The 21678-nt window shown below is 49.5% G+C and overlaps 1 protein-coding gene across 1 annotated transcript in view; it reads left to right on the top strand.

Annotated features, from left to right (window-relative positions):
* The window catches only part of ALOX5 (arachidonate 5-lipoxygenase), an 835151-nt gene that overhangs the window by 122166 nt on the left and 691307 nt on the right, over positions 1 to 21678 (top strand). Inside the window, exon 2 of the mRNA XM_078643116.1 lies at positions 5634 to 5832. Coding sequence (XP_078499242.1) covers positions 5634 to 5832 — 199 coding nt within the window. The remainder of the gene's footprint in view (positions 1 to 5633; positions 5833 to 21678) is intronic.

The following is a 21678-nucleotide window of genomic DNA, read 5'->3' as shown; positions in this document are numbered from 1 at the left end:
GCACATGTAATCAGTGGCTTGGCAACTGGTCCACATATCTGTTGTCAGGTGGATAGTGTGAACAGCACTCTGCTGTAAAGCTTGTTCAAGCAATTCCCGCATGTTGTGATGTAGTGCTGGAACAGCAACTCTAGCGAAAAAGGACCAGCTTGGGAACCTTCCATTTCGGGCAGCTGGCTGCCACAAATTCAAGAAAACCCACGACTTCTCCAAAAGAAAAAGGGAGGAGGTCCAGCACTAACATTTTAGCCAGCTTTGCGTTGTACAAACGTGCCGTCTGGTGTTTGCATTTGTACTGCCCTTCCGACCTAAACATGCTGAGAATAGTAGCCTGGGGTTTTTCTTTCCTGGTGCCACTGATGCAGGTGACTTCTTGACACCAGATGTTAGACTCAATGCATGTTTTTATGTTGCAGTACTCTCTTGCTTTGGATTCCTTTGTGTCTCAGCCTGACTCTTGTGCCATTGCGATGTTGCTGATGATGATGTGGGTGGTACCACTGCACTGCTGGTGATAGGGCTGCTTTGTGTAACAGGGAAAATATCTCCCTCTTGTTCACCTTTCACGTGATTGGCTCTTCTTCTTCATCCTCTCCACCAACAACATGTGCAATTTTTGTCCGCTAAGGTGCGCCTCCCACTATATCAAGTGGTGTTTTCTCAGATGGGTTATTTGTCCTCCGGCACCATAGTTTGCACCAAGCTTACCCTGACTAACACCATGTCCACAAATGGAGCATATAGTAATGTTCACCTTCTTCTTGCTAACTGAAAAAAGTCCCTAACTGGGGAGGTCAATTTATTGGCGCTGTTGGTGCCACTTGCAATGTCAGATGAACTGGTAGGCTGGCGTTACATTTGACTCACTGCAGTACCTACTTCTACTGAGGTGGTTGTGGTGGTTGTAGGTCAATGCCAGTGAAATATGGAAGGTGGTGTTGGTGATATGATCTGTGTTGGTTGTATCCGTGCCACATCCCTCACAGCAATTTGGGATGGGGTAATGACTATCTCCAATGGGGAAGGACTAATGTCCATGATGACTGGCTCGTCATCATCCTCCTCTTCTACATCTACTTCCATAACTCTAAGGCTTTCTGGAACCTTCCTTTTACCTATCCTTGTCTCGTGGCGTGGCATACTCTCAGACTGAGATGGCTCCCAAGTGGCGTCTAGGTCATCAGAAGGAGAGCTTTCAGAAAGAGTTGATAGACTAACCCTCCTTTTCCTTGCTGGGGATCTGGAAGACCATGGATATTTTGAAAGAGTGGCTTCTTCTTCCTCTGCAGAAAGCTCGATCTCCTGAACTGCCCCTACTTTGGGAGGAACAAATACTATTGGGTTTGGTTGCGGCTGTTGTTGCCCACATATCTGAGTTTCCTGCATTGATTGGGTACTACTTTGCGATAACGATAAGTCAATTACAACATCACTGCTCGTCGGCATTGTACTCGGGATTAGACTGGCTGCCTCTGCGGCAGACATGGGCTTGGGCCTAGGTTGGTGGGGTGGGTCCACTGATGCTGGGGTGCTGCTCCAAGCTTGCTCCCATGGCACCGCTGCTGCAGGCGCAATTTTTGGTTTCCCAAAAAAGGTCTTGGGTGACATACCTGTCTCGGTAAGTGGCAGTGCCTTCTTCTCACTGGCAACTTTCTTGGTACTGGACCTTGTACCTTTCTTTGGGGCCATCTTGAAGATGTCAGCAGCACGCAGTGGCACAAGTTGAAGAGATGTCTGTGGTCACATTTCACGTGACGTTGTGCACTGCAGGACTTCTGTCTGGCAGTACAATGGGTGATATTTTCTCCTCCTCTTTTGTGCACCTAAAAGCGAAGAACATCAGTGAAATGTGGCATTCATTGTTGGGGTTTAATTACTACTAGTAGAAACAAACATATATAATATATAACTTAGTGTGTGGTCACACTTGTTAACAATATTAATATTATTACATGTATTACCTCAGTTATAAAAAGAACATAACAATACAGTGTAGCCATTTGTGATACTTTGACAACAAGGGCTTTCATGGTTGGTGTATTGTAGTGTACAGTAAACTCAGGAAGGATAGGAAAGAAGAAGAATAACAACAGTAATACAAATGTAACGGACCCAGTTTGGCATTGTGCATAACGTGGGATGCAGCATTGAAGTAGCTGCTGCTGACAATAGATGGAAGCAATAAGCCAAGAGGAAAAAAGGAAAGAGATGCAGGCCTATGTCAAAAGCACACTAACTACCACCACAAAATGGCCACCACCCACATGGTTACTCACAAACAACAAGCAGGAGGGCTGGAAAACAATGAACTCAAGCAGACCTATATTGACTCAAACTTTACAAAATGGCCCCTGGCCACATGGGGGGCTCAGCTAAGGCAAATGCTGGCCCACAAACTATTACAAACACACACACACACTGGCCAGAAAAAGGAGGCATGCTAAACAATACAGCTCTAATGCAACAATGCCAAAAATGAAAATCTGTAGGGCTAAATAATGTTTGCAAGTAACACTCACTCACATCCAACAAAGGCATTTATTTAACACACATGAAAAAAAGTGAAATGCCCCAAAAAACTAATTTTGCATTTCAATCCAATGCCATCCATGCCCTAAATTATGTTTTATTCAAACAACACCACAGAAACAGTATTGGCAGACTACTGGGCTAGTGAGATAAATAAAGATTGCAAATTGATTTCAAAAGTTGGAGAAAATGTAGTGAACTGTGTACTATGATTCTTTTATAAAAGAAGTAAAATTACTTATAAAGATAACAACTAGGCCCCTACTGTAACTACAGGCCACCCACCATAATAATAAAAAATAAAAAAATAAAAGTAAATACAAATGTAGGTGCAAAGCCCCAATCAAACAAACAATACCAATTTTCAAGCTTACTTGTGAAATCTCAAATTCAAAAGTCCTCAAATCCAATAATATATATGATGCAGCAGACACAAACAGTGATCCTTCCAGCTCCAAATCCAAATGAAAAGCGAACAGGAGATGGATAAAACACTGGAAGGAGCCTGCTGGACAGGAACAGGGAGTTGGAGCCTCTGGGGAACGTCCTTCCTCTTAAAAAAAAATTTTTAAAAAGAAAACGGACTCCTTGCACAAAAAAGTACAGCCAAATGTCAATCTGAGGAGTTTTTTTAATCCACATTGTCATTCCAAGAAGGTTTTGATGCTGCTCGGGAGAGAACCGTTTCCAGATTGCAGATTCTGAGTGTTCGGGATCTCGTTCTTCACAAATCTTCCGCCGGAAGTTCGATGGCGCGCCCGAATGTCGTGTTCGCAATTGCAAACTCTTGCTGGACCGTGCGGCTGGCTACCAAATCTCGTGGTGCTCGCAAACTGATGGGAAATCTCGTCGGTGATTGCAGGCACCTGGTAAGTCGCTCCCGCATGTGCGAAAATGCATTTTGGGTGCGCGAACACAAAAAAACCTCCACTCCGTTGCAGAGTTTTCTGTCTACTCCACGTTCTACGCGGAACACAGCCTTGTCAAAAATACGCAAGCTACGCGTGCGGAGCGAAGGTTTACGTCCGAGGTTAACCATAATATTTTATAATCAACGAATAGTGTTGCATCCTCATTGTTTCACGTACCAACAACTACATCTGATGCAGGGTTCACCCCTCTGTAGAGGGGGGGGGCGAGCCAACAAATTAAGGGTCTGGCTTGGATCGTAGATCACAGGCTGGAGCCCGCACTGGAAATGTTTGCTATGTGAATTATACAACAAACATCACTTAAAATAGTATAAAGTCTCAACAAAATTCAAAAAAGTGTATTTCTGTAATATGGGGAAGCTCTGACATTAATACTTCACATTATAGAACTGTACAGAGATACTTATTAAAAGTAATTTTTTTAAACATGAACAGTTTGTGAACTAAGAGGCAAGACAGCAATCATTCAAACCCTGCGCATGGCCCAAATTATTCTTTAGCAACAATAGTCAATCAAACACAATGGGTTTTTGTACAATTGGTATCCTGAACTCACATATTTGAATATACTTTCATATGTTATAGTGAAGGAAAAGGAGTTTTGGTGAAGTAAGATATCTGCCTAAGATCACACACTTTATGGGAGGAAGACATATTTTATCCAGGTTTTCAGGTTTCACTTCGTGAAAAGCAGCCACTAAATGATACTAATTTGTCTTTAGTTATGTTAAGGCTTTGTTTTGACCTCTTTATGAATCTTTGTGCAGTTTTTATGTAGCACAAACACAGCCCAACTCTATTGGAGTTTATTACAGGGGAACCAGTTATTTTGCACAAGGTCACGTTTATTTTTATAGGCATTGGGAATATTAAGAAATTTGCCCAGAATCATAGGATGTTGAGCCGATACAAAGACTTGAACCTGGTTCCCCAGATCCAAAGTCGGCAGTTATGGCCAAAATGCCATATCCTGGATTGAGGCAGTTTGCCAGGCAAAAGCCATATGAAAGCTCCGCTCCTTATGGGCTCAAGGTTTTTTATTTATTTTTTATTTATTTATTTTATGCGTTTTTATATAGCGCGGACAGTAGGAACAGTAGTGAAACATGAGGAAAAATTACAAGCCAGCATGTTACAAGAGCAAACGTTATGTTACATAAGGCAATAGTGACAATTATGCGTGTATCAAGAGCAAACAAAATACAAGAGGTAGCAAACGATACTTTACAAGAGGATAAAAGTGACCAGCAGGACCTCGAGCTGAGCTATAGTTAGGCTTCAGGCTCGCTCACCTTTACCTCTCAGCTCAAAACCAGTACCCAGAGCACAACACCCCAGTAAAGTGACCTCTGAACTCCACTCCTTTTCTGCCATTGCATGCAAACAAACATTCTCACGTGACTCCTTTCATTTCCTCCCGCATTCACCCTTCTCCTCTCAGTGCTACGGTAAATGTTTATGGCTCGCTTGATTTCAATAAAAATTGTCTAACATAAAGCGCACAATTGTCCATTGGTACGGCAGCCGCAAAAAACACGGAGGTGTGTTACAAAATTTCCATTTTGGTGCACAATATTTTCAAATCCAAGACGCAATATCCTGGGTAGTCTAACTGACTGGGTCTGGAACCAATTAGTTTGATGCACGCGTGCATGCGGTCATGCACCGCGCACTGGCCGGTACTGAGCACAGATGCCGGGCCGCTGACCTGAGAGCTCCAGGGTGAGGATCCCTCCATGGGGGTTGCAGAGGGAGGGAGGGCGGGGCTCAAGTTTCTTTACACCACTGCCTGCAGGTTCCATTCACTCGTTATAAGGCAAGCAACCCTGTGCAACTTTTTATTTAAAATAGTTCATATGATGTTCATGATATTCATTTATGGATAGAATATTTGGGAAAGATCCGCTGTAAAATGCTCTCGGCCAGAACTTTTATTACTCTGAAACCCTCCTTCTCTTCCCCATTGGAGAAAAAGTTAGCCCAAATATCCTACACCCTACTTTGGGACAATTCATGCTTCAAAAAGGTACGCATTTGCTTTTGTGTCTTTCCAGAACATGAGGAAGCAGAACTAATTAACATATTTCATGGATAAAAGTACTAATATTTCATTGTCATTCAAAATATGTCTACTTTAGGGGTATACTGATATATGTCTGTTTCCCACCACAGATTGATTCCTATGATGTGAATGTCTCTGAGGACCTGGGAGAGCTAATGCTGGTGAAAATTGAAAAGCACAAATATTGGTACGAAGATAACTGGTACTGCAAACATATAACAGTGCGAACACCATCCGGAGATTACCTTGAGTTCCCATGCTACAGGTGGATTACTACTGACAAGGAAATTATTCTCAGGGAAGGAAAAGGTTCGTAGTAGTTACTTAATTTGAAAAGCACTGAGCCAGTTAACGTACGGAAACCGCAGACCTTTCTTCATATTCTCTTCCTGCAGATTGCATCATGAAAATGCACTTTTTGGAAATTAAAATACTACAGTTGCTTCAGTAATGCATTATATCACTCAAATTAATTACATTGTACAATTTATAGCACTTCTAGCCAAAACTAGGAATCGTTTTAGGTGAGGGAAAAGATGTCAAAAGGTGATTTAGGAGTGGTGACTGTTATTGGGCAACCCCACCCCCCTCGATAGTAACTCCCACAGCCGAGACCCTGACCCCTCTCCTTTCAATGAACAGGGTGTCCACAGGTGGTGCTTAATTTGTAAAAAAAAAAAAAGAAGTGAAGGGGCCAGAAGATTTTCTTAGCAGCCCACTACTGCCACTATGTTGCATGCTGTCTCTTTGTCTGACTCTTTCGGATTCTTTTTAGATCTCACTACAGCAACTGTAGCTGTCAGGGTAATTCATGTTGCCAATACTTTGCATGTATCCATACAAGTGGTGGCGAGGAATTCAGGTTTGGGTAGCCCTCTCAGGCACAGGCTCGCAGATGAGCTGCCTTTCAAGCCCAGGCATTTCCCAATGGCGTTCCATTAAGTTTTGGTAATAGGATCAAGAAGTCCTGGACCCCCTTCTCTCTATGCCTCTTGTTGGCTTGCCCGCATCATTTTTCACTTTGTCTTCTCACCATGCTCAATTACACTTCCCCTGGCCATGCCATCATCGTCATCCTCATCATTCTTGCCTGTCAAACTAGCCACTCCCACTATGTATCATTCTTGCCCCATTACCCCTCCTCATCTTCACTCCCTGTCGTCTGTCCCTGCCCCCTCGTTCACCCCCTTGTTCCCTGTTATCCATCACCTCCAGCTGTGCGAACATCCCCCTACCATTAGGTTACCTTTCTCACTCGTGTACATATTTAATTATGAGTTGAGACAACTTGAGCTCTTTGCATGATTGACTGTGTGCTAGCACTTTGACTGCAGGTCCTGTGCTTACACACATCTTTTTTTAGGTCTCGCCTAGGCAGCGATGTCTCTTCGAGGATTCAGGTATGGACTTTAAGCTCCATCCATTTTCCGCACAGCTTTTCAATTATCACATATTACTGTCCTTTGTACATGGTGGCTTTTGATTAATTTGTAGGCTTAGTAGTCCATCCTTAGTACCGCCATTTCTCCTGTTGTAACCTCCCATGAGGACTGCCCCTGTTACATGTGTTGTTACTCAGTATGTTTTATATACGGTTTCTAAGCACAGTTTTATTAATGACTTTCTCCTAGCTGCTGTTGCAGGCAGGATACTATGGTGGTCCCGCTGCAGTAATGATCACAGCTGACACGTTTGGGTGTGAAATTTTTTTTTTTTTCACAACTGTGTTTATTAAGGGTTTCAGGCAAATCATACATACAGTACTCCATAGCCAGGAGGACTCTGCCAGTGGAAAACACATAATAGAATGCATGAACAGCCTAGCCATTCAACTAACCCCCCACCCACCGTCCCGCCCCCAGCCAACAACCCCAAAAAACCCCCCGACTACCCACCCCTTATCCCACCCTAAACCAGTGCACGTGATCACCATCAGCTGCAGCATATAGTGTAAAGCACAATAGGCGTCCTGGAGCCACCTAGGCCCCGAGGTCACTGCCGGTAGGCAGTCCATCATCCAGGTCAACGGGAGGATCCAATGGCAAGTCTCTGTATTCTGCCCACTGCTTCCAGATCTTGTAATGTTTGCGGGGGCAGCCCCTGGCCTCAAACACAGGCAATTCCAGTCCCATAAGAAAATCTAGTCCCGCCCTCCATGCGCTGAGTGGGGGGGCGCGGTCACTCTTCCACGCCTTTGCCAAATCCCGTTTGGCGACCGTCAGGCCCAACAGAAGGAGGTGACGCTTATAGATGTTACCCCCTACTTGATCCATGATATGTAAAAGACCTAGTCTGGGCGTGCGAGGAAGGTCCCATTGCAGCACCTCTGACAAGCAAGACCAAACCCCACTCCAGAATCGAGTCAGACCCACACACGACCACACAGTATGCAGCAGCGTACCGCTCTCCGTCCCACAACGCAGGCATACAGGGGTGGCAATGAGGCCAGCCTTCCACAGTCTCTCTCTGGTGTAATAGGCCCGATGCAGGTACTTGAACTGTATAAATCGGAGTCTCACAGCGATGGCTGCCCCACGGGGGGACTCCAGTGCCTCCCTCCAATCATCCTCATCCAAGGGGCCAACATCTACTTCCCAGGAGGCCTTCAACGACAAGAGGGAAGAGGAGCAGTGAGTAATTAAGGTTTGATAAATTTTGGAGACTTTTTTATCCCCCAGATCCCCCATGAAGAGCTTGGCTTCAACGGGGCTAAATTCTGGGAGTTGGTCTAACCCCACTAGACTCGGCGCAAGAGCGTGACGCAGTTGTAAGTATTAAAAAAATTGGGTCTTGGGCATGTCGAATTCGGCGCTAAGGGCTTGAAAGGTTTTAAGAGTAGTCCCAGTAAGGACATGGCCTAGTGTCGAGATCCCAATAGAGTCCCATCGCACTAAACCCCGACAGTGAGGCAAGTGCAGGGAGCCGGCCATTGTTCCAGAGTGGCGTTTCCGCTGTTAGGCGACCCCACCAGCCCATACGACGCAGCACCTGTCTCCAAAGCATGAAAACCACCTGAGTAGCCTGCGGCAGCTTCCGCCGCCGGCTGGCCGAGTATAACAGCGTGTGGAGCGTGGCATCCCCCATAAGAAAGCGTTCCAGGGCGTATGCCGGGTCATCACGCCCACCGTACCACCACTCATTCAGAACCAGCAGATGAGAGGCTTGGTAGTAGGATAGTATGTCTGATGTAGCGAGACCACCACAGTACGTGGACAGGAAACAAGTCCGCAGTGCCACTCTGGAGGCACCCCCTGCCCACAGGAAACGTCCCAGTACCGAATTCACGCGACGGAACCATTGTGGGTCAACCCTATATGGGAAGTTCTGAAGCTGGTAAAGGAGTCTAGGGAGGGCGACCATCTTAAAAATCGCCGACCTGCCATAGATGTTAAGGGGCATGCGAGACCAGGTCTTGACGTCCGACTGAACTCTGTCCCACACCGGCAACACATTGCGCTCCCATGCAACCGCGGCAGATTCAGACAGGAAAACTCCCAGGTATTTTAGACCACCAACCGCGACTTGCAAGGCCGAGGCCCAGGGGAACACCTCCGATCTCCCGCCCAGCACCCATAAAGTCGATTTACGCGGGTTAAAGAAGAGTCCCGACACTTCACCAAAAATACGCATTATGTCTAGGATCCGCGGGCCAGAACGGTGAAGGTCTGTCAGAAAGAAGAGGACATCGTCTGCGTATAACGCAATCCTGTCCGAGAGTCCAGCTCCCCACACAAAGCCCCGAAGTTGTGCATCAATGCGCACCCACGCGGCCAATGGTTCCATGACCAAGGCAAAAAGGTACGGGGAGAGGGGGCACCCCTGGCGAGTCCCCCTGGCAACTGGGAACTTCTCCGACACAGCCCCCGAAACACGCACCGAGGCGGTGATGTCTGTGTATAGAAGCCGGACATACGAGACAAAAATTGGACCGAGGTTGAGCCGCGGCAAAAGAGCGAAGAGATAAGTCCAACTGACTGAATCGAATGCCCTATCGATGTCCGCTAGTAGAAGCGCCACTTGTTCTCCCGTCGCTCCCATCGCATCGACGGCCACCTGCGCGCGCCTGATATTGTGACGCGTCGCCCTACCGGGCATAAAGCCCGCTTGATCCGGGTGGACTAAGTCCGTCATATACGGGAGGAGGCGGTTCGCCAACGCCTTGGCCAACAATTTGGCCTCAAAGTTGATCAAGGATATGGGACGATATGACTCGTGTCTGTCGGGTGGTCTGCCTGGTTTCTGAAAAACCACAATTTCGGCCTGACGCCAGTCAATCGGCAGGCTACCACATTCCCGCGCTGCCTCTAGTGCCCGCCTATAATGCGGCCCCAGCTGCAAGTGGAATTTCTTATAAAATTCGCTGGGAAATCCGCTCGGTCCGGGCGCCTTGCCAGTGTTGAGTTGACCCAATGCATCGCCTAGTTCCTCCGCCGTCAAGGGGAGATCAAGGGCGGTCTTGGCTTCGTCTGTAATCGCGCGAGGGGGAAGGTCAGCGATAAACTTGTCAATAGCCTCCGGCGGGAGACTGTCCCGAGGGGCATATTGTATCGCATAATAGCGAGCGAAGCTCGCCGCAATGGCAGCCGGATCCGTCATGGCCAACCCGTCTTCGTCCACGAGGCCCGGCACAGTAACCGGCTGCAGTGTTTGTTGGCACAATCTATGGAGCATGGTGCAAGATTTGTCGCCCCATTGGTAGACCCTGCTCCTCGTAGCCAGCCAGGCCAGTCGCGCCTCGTCAAGTAAAACTGAGGCGTAAGATTGCTGCGCTTGCAGGAGCAGCCTGAGAGCTACCCCATTACCGTCAGTCCGACACCGAGCTTCCAACACCCCTACTCTATCTGACGCCGCCACTATAGCCTCACGACGACGTCGACGGGCTGCAGCACACCAAGCTATGTCGACGCCTCGCAACGTGGGCTTCATGGCCTCCCAGACCATCACCCCATCAATCTCCTCAGTCAGGTTCTCGTGCCAGTAGTGGGCAATCGCTCCGCGCATGTGAGTAGTATAGTCTGGTTGCTGGAGATGCCACGAGGACATCCGCCACCGAAACGGCTGGGGCGACCTGTGCAGTGTGATCTGTACTACGACTGGGGAGTGGTCCGACAGCCCACGAGGCTGAATCACGGCCTGCTTCACTCTGTCAAGAAAGGCCCCCGGCACAAACACACAGTCTAGTCGGGAGAAGAAGCCATGCACAGCAGAGACATATGTGTACTCACGCGACCTGGCATGCAAATGCCTCCAGACATCCACCCAGCCCAGCCCATCAACCATCGCCTTCAAGCGAGTAGGGGAGGTGGCCACCGCAGTTTCCTGCAGCCTTCGCCGATCCAGGCACACATCTACCACATCGTTCCAGTCACCACCTATCACAGCCAAAGAGTCCGGAATCTCAGCCCACAACGCAAAGAGGCGCTCAGCCAGGGACCATTGTAGAGGAGGAGGGGCATACACACAGCCAAACACCACCGGCTCCGCGCCTATCACCCCTTTGACAAAGACATATCGACCCTGGGGATCCAGCCAATGACGCTCGTGGGTATAGGACAGTCTCCTGTGTATAAGGATGGCCACCCCTCTCGAACCTCTAGAAAATCCCGCATGAAACACTTGAGTGTAGCCAAAGCGCTGTAAGCTTAGCACCTTTGTTCCCAACATATGTGTCTCCTGCAATAGCATGACATCAGCTGAGTCCCTCTTGCCCCAGCGCAACACTGCCCCACGCTTAATTTTGTCCAACATCCCCCTCACATTCCAGCTTAAAATTCTCATAGATCCACTAGTAGGTGTCAATTGTGCGGGATCAGCCATTGTCCTGACGAAAAAGTCTCAGAAAGCCCCAGGACCCAGCCCAGGCACCCTGTAGCATGCAAATCACTGTAGCCAAAATCACGAGCATCCCGTCCAACACCCCCCCAGACCCCCCAGCTCCCCCAACTGACACAACCCCACAAACCACCCAACACCCAACACTCCGCCTCCCCCCACCCCTATACCTCATGAAACCTTGAAGTACCTGTCGCGGCATGGGGAGCTTCGGGCCCAAAACATAGTGCCCAAAACCACCCATACCAATGGATCCCACTACACCCCCCAAACTAACGGGAACTACCCTTCGGGGCCGCCTCCCAACGTGAGAGGACAAGGCTGCCCATATGTCAACACCCCGAGCCCCAATGAACCACTAGTGACCTGTAACACGGTCAGGGCGAGGCAATCAGGCCTCACCAACAGCGCCCCACCTGAGACAAACCAATGTCTGGGTCTCACCACCCCTGGCGTTAGTTCCTCGGCCATCGCGGCAGTTGCTCCGGGCCTCTCGGATAGTCCACTGATGAAAAGAGAACAGACTTAGGAAATGGAGGTCCCATGATCATCAAAGCCCTTTCCCGGACTGATCAGTGTCGGACTGTACACCATCCCGCGGGGCGCCCCCGGAATGGAGGCGTCTCCGCGACCGAGATTTCCCGCGTCTTTTACCCCTGGTGGAGGAGTCACTCCTCTCCTGCGACGATCCACGTGATGGCCCTGGGTTCAGGCCCGGTTGGGCGTTCGGCCGGAGCCGGATAGTCTCATCCGTCCAACCATACACTGCCTCTGGAGTATCGAAAAAGTGAGTCTTGGACTGGAAAACGACGCGTAGACGGGCCGGGTAGAGCAGTGAATAAGGATTCTTCAAACCCCGGAGCTTGGCTTTCGCATCTTGGAAGGAGCGACGCTGCTGCTGCACTTGTCTGGTATAGTCCGGGAAAATCATGATCTTATGATTATCGAACAGCAACGCGTCCGTGGCCCTTGCTTCTCGAAGTATGGTATCCCTATCGTGAAAGTTGAGGATTTTTGCGATGATTGGGCGCGGTCGTTCTCCCACAGGCGGTTTCTGCATCAGGGCTCTGTGGGCCCGTTCGATCACAAAACAGCTCGAGAGGACATCTGGGGGGAGCCAACCTTCTAGCCAACGCGTCAAGAACGCATCTATGGGCCCCTTCTCGCAATCCTCCGGAAAGCCAATGAAGCGTAGATTATTCCTGCGCGCTCGCCCTTCTGCATCCTCAACTCGGAGTGCCAGACCCCTCTGAATCTTGTCCATCTCCGCCACTTTCTTCTTTAGGGCACCAACATCATCTTCCACTCCCGTGATCCTGGTTTCAGCCTCCGTGATGCGAGCAACCGCGTTTCGAAGGTCCTGGCGCAGAAGCATGACATCAGCCCCAACGGCCCCGATCTTGGCGTCCAGTGAGTCCCTGGATTGCGTGATGGCCGCCATCAGGGCCGCGTTGTCAGGTCCCGCGTTCTGGCCGCCACCCGAGGCTCCTGACCCCCCGCTGGGTCCGGTAAACTTGTCGATTGGACCTTGCTTGTTGGGTCCAGCGCCGCCCCCACCTCTTGTCATGATCAGGGGAAGTCGGGCGAACCCCTCCGCACCCGCAGTAAAGTAGACGTAGAATGCACTCGGGGGCTTAGCTGCACACCGCAGGTGGACACACCAAATCGGGGGGCACTCACAGTTCTCCGCGTGTCGCAGTCGGATCAGGCCACAGTCCACTCCTGGGCAGCAGGCGCGATCCCCAGGTTGGCGGGGATAGGTTGCACTGGACACTGCCTGCCACCGATCCACTGCCCAGCCAGCACAGCCGCAGGATCCGTAAAAGTCCAGTCGCAGAGGGGCCCTCGACCCCACGCGCCACTGACCACAGCGTCGGCTCCCCCGACAGAGAGCCAAAGACGGTCGCGCCAGGCGGGGACCGCCAACCTCAAGGTCCCGGCGTCCAGAGGCCCAGCAGAGCACAGCACCACTCCGGCGTCCCCGGGGGCCAGGTCCCCCAGTCGTCACAGCAAAGGCAGTCCGGGGAGCCCTCCGTCACGTCCCCGGGAACCAGGCAGCCTCAGTCCCAGGCAAGGGAATTGTACCTCCGGACCCACGCCACCAAAAGGGGGGCCAACCCACAATGCAGATGGGCCGCAGTCACGGGGGGTCTCCCGTGGCACCCCCTCCTCACGACGAATGGCGTCCTGTGGAAAGAGCTCGGTCCACCAACCCCAGGGGCACCCAGCGCCGACTCACCACCTCCCAGGCGCGGGTCAGCTCAGCGTCTCCAAAATCGAGGCCCCGGCTTCTCGGGGTCAGCATAGGCCGCAGTGGTTCCGGAGCCTCCAGGGGCCACCCCGGCGTGGGAGTCCGCTCCACTGGTCACCGCCGCAGCTCCTTTCACCTCCGGTGTCGCAGGCACCAATCAGGAAGGCTTCCCACCGGTCCGACCAGCGGCCGCCAGCCGATGCCTCGAAAATTGAGGTCCCGGCTCCGCCTGCCGGCCCCAGGCCGCACCACTCCACATCCGATGTCGGCTCACCAGAGCAGCCGGGGGGACAGCGCGCCACACCGGACAGGTCCAGATGCTGCCAGGGACAATCGCCACTCAGGTAGGGCAGGTAGCGGGCTCGGGGGTCAGGATAAATGGTAGGATTATGTCAGGGCAGGCGGGAGCTCTACAACGCTGCGACCGCCATCATCGCCCGGCAAGCCACGCCCCCTGGGTGTGAAAATTTTGATTTATTTTCCCCGAGCGCCGAGAGTGTGACTGCTCTCAACCTTTTGCTCTCGACAACCGCAAATGGCCGCCGCACGTTCCCAGCTTGCCCCGGGTGCACGCTCGTGAACACTAGAGCACGTCACCACATATCTCCCCCCTTTTGCCACCAGGGAAAAGGACAAGGATGGAGGAAACAGTGAAATACAAGTACATAACAGTCTTACTTGACTTCATGTCAAAGTCCTCGAATCTCTTCGGCATCTTGATAAGTCTACCCAACCATGTTCGTGAGCGGGTCGGGATTATGCCCACCAGTTGGTCACTTACTGGATGTCCTCCTCCCACCTTCGCTTTTACCTGCTGCCCTCTCTCCTTTCCATTGACACTCGGGCTCCGTGGTGTAGGCTGACTGGCTTCTTCCACACTTTCATTCTCCTGAGAGGTATATAGGTCTTCACTACCTCGGCTGGAAGTAGTCGGTCCTTACACTGTTCTCTCAAGTGCCTGCGCTGTTTCGGGCGCATAGCTTCCTTCTGGGGTAGGTGAACTCATATCTTCCGGGTCTTCCCACTTCACGATTTTGTTGCATCTTGCCATCCTATCTTTTGACCCTACCTTCCCATCGCTTAATAGGACTGACCTGGCGTACAGCTCCACCACTTGTAACGGCGGGCTAAACTTGCTGTCTCCATCTTCTTTAGTACCGCCTGTTTCACTCTTACCCACTCGCCCTTTTCCAAGTTTACTTCCTTGACATTTCGACATTTCTTGTAATGTTCTGTGTATAAGGCTTGTGCCTTGTCAATGTTGCGACGGGACCACTTGCTTTGGACGATGAGTTGTTTCCATGCTAAATTGTCCCTCGTGAAGGGGTCACATCCTCATAGTATTTTGAATGGGCTGTACCCGGTGTTTGCTGGCGTGATACGATAAGCCCATAACCTCCGTTTGAGTTCTTTCTCCCAGTCTTGTCCTGCACTTATCGCTGCCTGTACCGATCCCATAATTACCCGATTTAACCTTTCTGCTGGTCCATTTCCTGCCGGGTGGTACACTGGGGTATGTTTGACTTCAATTCCATTGCAGTCCATGAATGCATTCCATTTTGCTGAAATGAACTGCGGCCCATTGTCACGGGTAACTACCTTTGGGATCCCTTCTCTTAAGAATGTTGAAGTGAGGAAGGATAGCACCACCTCTGTGTCGGCCACTTCACACACTTCTACTTCCGGCCACTTGAAGTATCTATCTACCAGTACTATGGCATATTTGGGCACGCCGTTGGTATCCAAAATGGGACCCAAGATGTCCACCGAAAGAATTTCCCATGGACTGGAGGGGCAAGCAAATTTTCCTAGTGGCGGGTGTAGCAGGACTTGTGACTTGTCTGCTCGGTTACATTGTTCACACATCCTGACGTGTTTCTCTACTTGACTGTCCGTAGCCGGCCACCAATATGCCTGCTTTGCCCTTGCTTTGGTTTTCATTATCCCTAGGTGTCCTTCGTGCAGAATGGTTAGGAGATGATTCACTAAGGGCTGTGGAGGGACCACCTGGCCACCCTTGCGTTACATAACTCTTGACCGCTTTCAGAGTGTCATCACTGGTGTACGCTTCTTCCCACTCCTGCGCACTTATCACTCCTTCGTGGTCTTGTGTGAACGCCACCATATAGTCTTCCCATTCCGAGGGCTCTTGATCCATTGCCGGTTCCATTGCTGCTGCTCTGCTTAAGAAATCAACCACTTTGTTCTTGGTGCCGGTGTGGTGCTCCACCTCGTACACATAATCAAGGAGCCTCAGGGTCATCTTCGCTATGCGGGGAGTATCATGTGCATGTCCACAAGAGGTCAGAACTCTCACCAGTGGTTTGTGATCCGTGCGGAGTAGGAATTGCGATCCCCATATGAACTGTCTGAACCGTTCCATGGCCCAGACTGTTGCCAACATTTCCTTTTCAATCACACTGAATTTTTCCTCATTGGGTGCTAGTGACCGTGAGGCGAAGCTGATCGTGGTGACTTCTCCTCCTTGAGATCTTTGCATTAGCACCACTCCCAGTCTCTTGTTGCTGGCATCTGTGGTTAGCATGGAAAGGGCCGCTTGGTCAAATCCCTTGAGAGGAATAGCGGCGCAGATGTCTCGTTTTAAAAGGTCAAATTCTGTTTGCTCTTCTTCTGCCCATTTGAAGGTGTTCTTATCCTTCAGGAGTTGTCTCAAGTAGTGCGTTTTGGACGCGAAGTGTGGAACGAATTTACTGTAAAACACCGCCATCCCTAAAAATGAGCGGACATCTTCCTTTCTCTGGGTGTGGGCGCTTTTTTGATGACTGCTACATTGGCTCGTTTCGGTTCTATTCCCTTTTTGCTGATCTCGTGGCCCAGGTATGTCACTGATCCCACTCCGAACCTGCATTTCTCCCATTCTGCGTGAGACCATTTTGTGCTAGTGTGGTCAAGACTGCATTCAGCTTTTGCATCGTGGTCACTCATTGATTTCCCCATAACGAGGATGTCGTCCTGAAAGTATTGCACACATTCCACTTTCTGGAACAACCGGTGCATGAGCTTTTGGAATACTGCGGCGGCTGATTCTAATCTGAACGGCATCCTTAGGAACTTATAGCACCCGAATGGTGTGATGAACGATGTCACGTGATTGCATGATGGGTATAGGGCGATTTGATGGTATGCCGAGGTGAGGTCAACCGTGGAGAACCACTTGACTCCCTTTGTCTTTGCCAGCATCTCGTTTATCCGGGGTAGTGGGAACTTGTTCACCACTATATTCTTGTTGAGTTCCCTCAGGTCCACGCACAGGCGCGCCTTTTCGTTGGGTTTCTGTGCGACCACCAATGGTGCGAGCCACTCTGCACTTTCGATGGCTTCTATGACTCAGTTTTTTTCCAGGCGTTGTAGTTCTTCTTGTACTGCCTCCCTGCTTCTGAAGGGAATGTTGCGAACCTTGTGGCTCACTGGTTTTGTTCCAGCCTTAAGACAGATCTTGTGCATGAATTTTGTTAGTCGCCCTATCGTCCCCTTGAAGACTTCAGGATATTCCTTCTTCCACGCGTTTTCTTCGTATTCTTGGGCTGTGTCTGTCATCAACACTTGGGTAGTCCCTCCAGGGTTGAATTGGATTCCCAGAGCTCCTTGATCCATCCACCCAAGAACAGAGGGTCCTTTCTCTGCGACATATAGTTTTCCATCTGCTGTACGCCCCTTAAACTCGAACGTCATTGGGCGATACCCTTCTATGGGTATGGGTTCACCAGTGAACGTGACTGGATGTATGTCTGTGGGATACAGTTTCACGCCCACTCTGGGTTCGAAGTCTCTTTCCCATATCGTCCGTTAAATTATGGTGTACGGGGGGCCTGAATCCGCCACCCTGTTCACCTGTACTCCTCCGATTGAAATCTGTAACGCCGGCTTCCTGGATCTTGTGCAGTCTACTCCTAGAACTTGGTCATCTATACACAATACTTCGTCCTCTTCATCTTCTTCTTCTGGGGCCTCTTTACCTCTGTCTGACTTCTGGGTGACATACTTCACTTCCATTCTTCTGAGCTTGCGCCGGCATACCTTTTTGTAGTTTCCCATTATTCCGCAGAAGGAGCACTTGGCTCTGAACGCCGGGCATTCCTTGTCGTTGCTCGCGTGTGTCTGGCTACCACATCTGTAGCAGGTATTTCTGCTTTCTCCTTGTGGTTTTGGGCCTTTCGTGAACCTCTGAGGGTATTTCTTCTGATACCTTGTGCTTGATGGTGTTTGTTGCTGTGCTACCTCTTGTTTGGTTCTGTCCGATATCTTGCACACTGGGGTTCTGTTGGTGCTCTCCCTTTTCGCCGCTTCTGCGCATCTCTTGGACAGTTCTGCTTTCTTCACGAGTGACACGACTACTTTGAGGGGTGCGTCTCCGTTGACCCACAATTTCTCCTGGATTGCTGTGTTGGCGGTGTGCATTATGATCTGATCTCTTATGAGTTCATCGTGCAGTGTGCCGAATTTGCATGTCACAGCCAACTTCTGTAGCGCTGCCACGTACTCCTCTATCGATTCTCCGGTGCTTTGTTTCCTTTGGAAGAAATTGCATCTTTCTATTGCTGTGCACACTACTGGGCGGTAATGGGAGTCCAGGTCCTCTAGAGCGTGTTGGAACTCGTCTGTCTCATTTGGGAGTCTGGTCTTCTTCACCAGGTTGTCATACACTCTGATTCCTTCTGGGCCTTGGTTGTGCAGAGGTATCTTCTTCCTCCTTGATTGGAGAAAGCCCCTTCACTTTCTTTCTCTAGCGCGGATAGGTAATTCAGGAAATACCTCTTCCAGTCTTTCCATGGCTTTGCCGGCTCACCCATTTTGGGCAAGAAGGGGACTAGATAGGTGAGGGAGGACGACTGCGCGCACATTTCCCCGCGCTGCGTTGCAATGGAGCCTGTTGTGTGGCAACTCCTGGCGGGCTCCCTGGGGCTTGTCTCCCCCCGGGCCCGCTTGCTTGCGTGGGTGAAGGGTTTCCTTCCCCTTCTCGGGATGCCCCTTGGACCTCCAGCACTATGTTCCCTTAGGGGTGCGTCAACTGACTCCTGCTGAGCCCCGCTGGTATGTGTAGGGATGTGCCACTTCTGCTCTGTGGTGCACAACTGCGCCTTGGTCACTCACTGTTTGGTGGGAGGTGCTGACTTCAGCAATGGTCCAGCAGTGTGGCTTGTCCCTGGGCGTGCCTGCACCCTGCCAATGGAGTGCCCCTCTTCAGGCAATGCACCTGGACTTCACTCTCTCCCGCTCTAGTCCCCGGGTGCCTTCAGTGCCGCCTCTAGGGCTTCCAGGGCGTCCGGCATAATTGCTTGTCCTTTGGAGGTTGTGTTCAAAGCTCTTGCTGGAGGGAAGGCCCAGCGCCGGGGCAGGGTTCTTGTGGTCTCTGGTGCGCGCTCCCCCCACGTGGTGTGGCTCACTCCTCTGCCGCGCTCAGATCCTGATCGAAGAATGGTGGGTTCTGGACGTGCACCGAGTGATAGACAGTCGTGGTGTCCTCTAAGCCTCGTCGCCAATTTATGGTGGTCGCACTGCAGTAATGATCACAGCTGACCCGTTTGGGTGTGAAAATTTCGATTTATTTTCCCCGAGCGCTGGGAGTGCGACTGCTCTCAACCTTTTGCTCTCGGCAACCGCAAATGGCTGCCGCACGTTCCCAGCATGACCCGGGTGCACGCTTGTGAACACTAGAGCGCGTCACCACAGATACTCTCTCCCACTCTGCAACCTGCCCTGTGGTTTAACTACACAATGATGCTGCACACAACCATCATCTTTAACAATAGCAGCTGCACCTTCCTTTTCTTCTGCACGGCTTGCTAAACGCTATTTTTAATATTCTATTTTTTATAATTAACGCGACACGCCACCCTTTATCTAAAACAAAGCTGGATGCGCTGCCCATCCAACTCTATTTTTTTTATAATTACAAGTTTCTTTTAAGCACCGCTCCTAATCACCAACAATGGCCTCCGCGTCTTTCTTTCCTTCTGGGTGGCTTGCCCAGCCCTATTTTTTCAATATTCAATTTTTTGTAAGTAGCGCAGCACCCCGCGTTTCGTCTTCAACCGTGGCGGCTGTATGGCCGCTCAACTCTATTTTTTCATTATTCTACGTTTTTTTAAGTAACGCGGCACCCCACTCCTAATCGCCAACAATGGCGGCCGCACCTTTCTTTTCTTCTCCCTGGCTCGCCCAACTTCCTTCTCTTCCTTTCTCGCGCCGGGCAGTGAGGGTCTTTTGGCAGATTAAGATGGCAGGTCCAGAAGAAGGACATCTTGCGCTTCTTCGGCGGCTATGGCAGGCTCCTGGATGTACACATGAACAATGAGTATGTTAAGGGTAATGAAAGCAAAAGCATTTGTGCATTTTTTTTTGCACTCTGAGGTTGAAAAATAAAGTGTTTTTGCTGGCTTGTAAGCATTATACGTTGTACATACGTGAGCTATGCCTGTTAGCTCTTAAATTGTAGGTTACTGTCGGAAAAGCTTTCTTATTTTTATCATTCACAGGTTTTGGTATTGAACAAATGGGCATGTGGTGTCTTAATCGGCATGTGCCAATAGTAGAATGGGGTTTATTTTAACTTGCATGCGACATTTTATCATTAACAATGGCGACCGCGCCTTTCTTTACTTCTGCGCGGTTTGTTAAACTCTATTTCCTAATATTCTATTTTTTTTTAAGCAGCGCGGGTACGCTGTTCCTAATCACTAACAATTGCAGCCGGCCTTACTTTTCTTGTGTGTGGCTCACCCAACTTCCTTTATTCCCTCCACCCCCGCAAACAAAAAAATACATAAAAAACATTGTCATTTACATCGGCAATAGCTCTAACTTTGAGAAATGCGAGACCTACTTGACCATACAGGATGTACAAGCCACACAGTTATTATTGTCACTTACAGACCACGGGGAACCTCCTTACGATATGGAATTGCTCTTACAGGAGCTTGATATAGATTCTGATTACACCTTGAGTGGTTTTAAAACTAAATCTAGGTGGACACCCACACTCCCAGGAAGTAACCCCATAGATACTTTCCATAAAAAAGTACTGGAGGATATTGACAAATTTGACAATAAAAGGTCTAGAAAAAGATATAGACAATGGGATAACTTAGAGGCAGAACCATTTTACCATTGTACCATTTTATTACCTGCAAAAGTATAATGTACATATCTTTTTATATATAAATGCAGTTTTTATTGCTGAAATATTGCTTTTATGGTTTGCTATTCTGTAAAACCGAATAAAGTTTTCTTGACTTGACTTGAACTTAGAGGCAGGAGAACGTCTAGCACCTAAAACACTTAGCACTGACAGTAACATCCTAATCAGGGAGGCAGACAAAGGGGGAAATGTTGTTGTCATGAATTGTGCGGACTATAACAACGAAATCTTGTCCCAACTACAGGATAATACATGCTCTGAAGCACTAGTTCATAACCCTATGGGCCCTCTTATTTTCAAGATCAACAAATCTTTGTCGGAATGTCACTCAGCAGGGCTTATAGATGATGACGAATTAGGATATTTGAAAGTGTTCAGACCCACTTTTCCATGGTTATACACTTTGCCAAAAATTCATAAGCATCTCCTCTTCCCACCGGGTAGACCTATCGTCTTGGGGGTAGGAGGCCCCACTGAGAGGTTTGCTGAATATGTGGATCTTTTCATTGGACCAATGGTAAGCAATTTACCCTAGTATATTCGGGATACTAAGCATATCCTGAGTATTCTAGCAGATGTACAGTGGCAACCAGGTATGATTTTAGCAACATTGGATGTGGGGTCTTTGTACACCAGCATTAAGCCTGAGCAGGGTCTAGATGCAGTCACTAGGCCATTACACAAGAGTCCGCCCACACAGTGGCAACACACCTCAATGTTGATTTCAATGATGAAACTGATTCTAGAGAACAACTTTTTCATGTTTGATAACAGATGGTACAAACAGACTCAAGGGGTGGCCATGGGTTCCAAATTCTCCCCATCTTTAGCTAATTTATTCATGGGCATTGTAGAGGCAGATTGGATTTGGAGTGACAAGGGGGCCCAGTGGATTGACTCTATCATCTATTGG

The sequence above is a fragment of the Lissotriton helveticus genome, chromosome 5_1, assembly GCF_964261635.1.
Source record: "Lissotriton helveticus chromosome 5_1, aLisHel1.1, whole genome shotgun sequence".
NCBI lineage: Eukaryota > Metazoa > Chordata > Amphibia > Caudata > Salamandridae > Lissotriton > Lissotriton helveticus.
The sequence above is the reverse complement of the archived record's forward strand: the minus strand, read 5'-3'. Positions and strand labels throughout refer to the sequence as shown.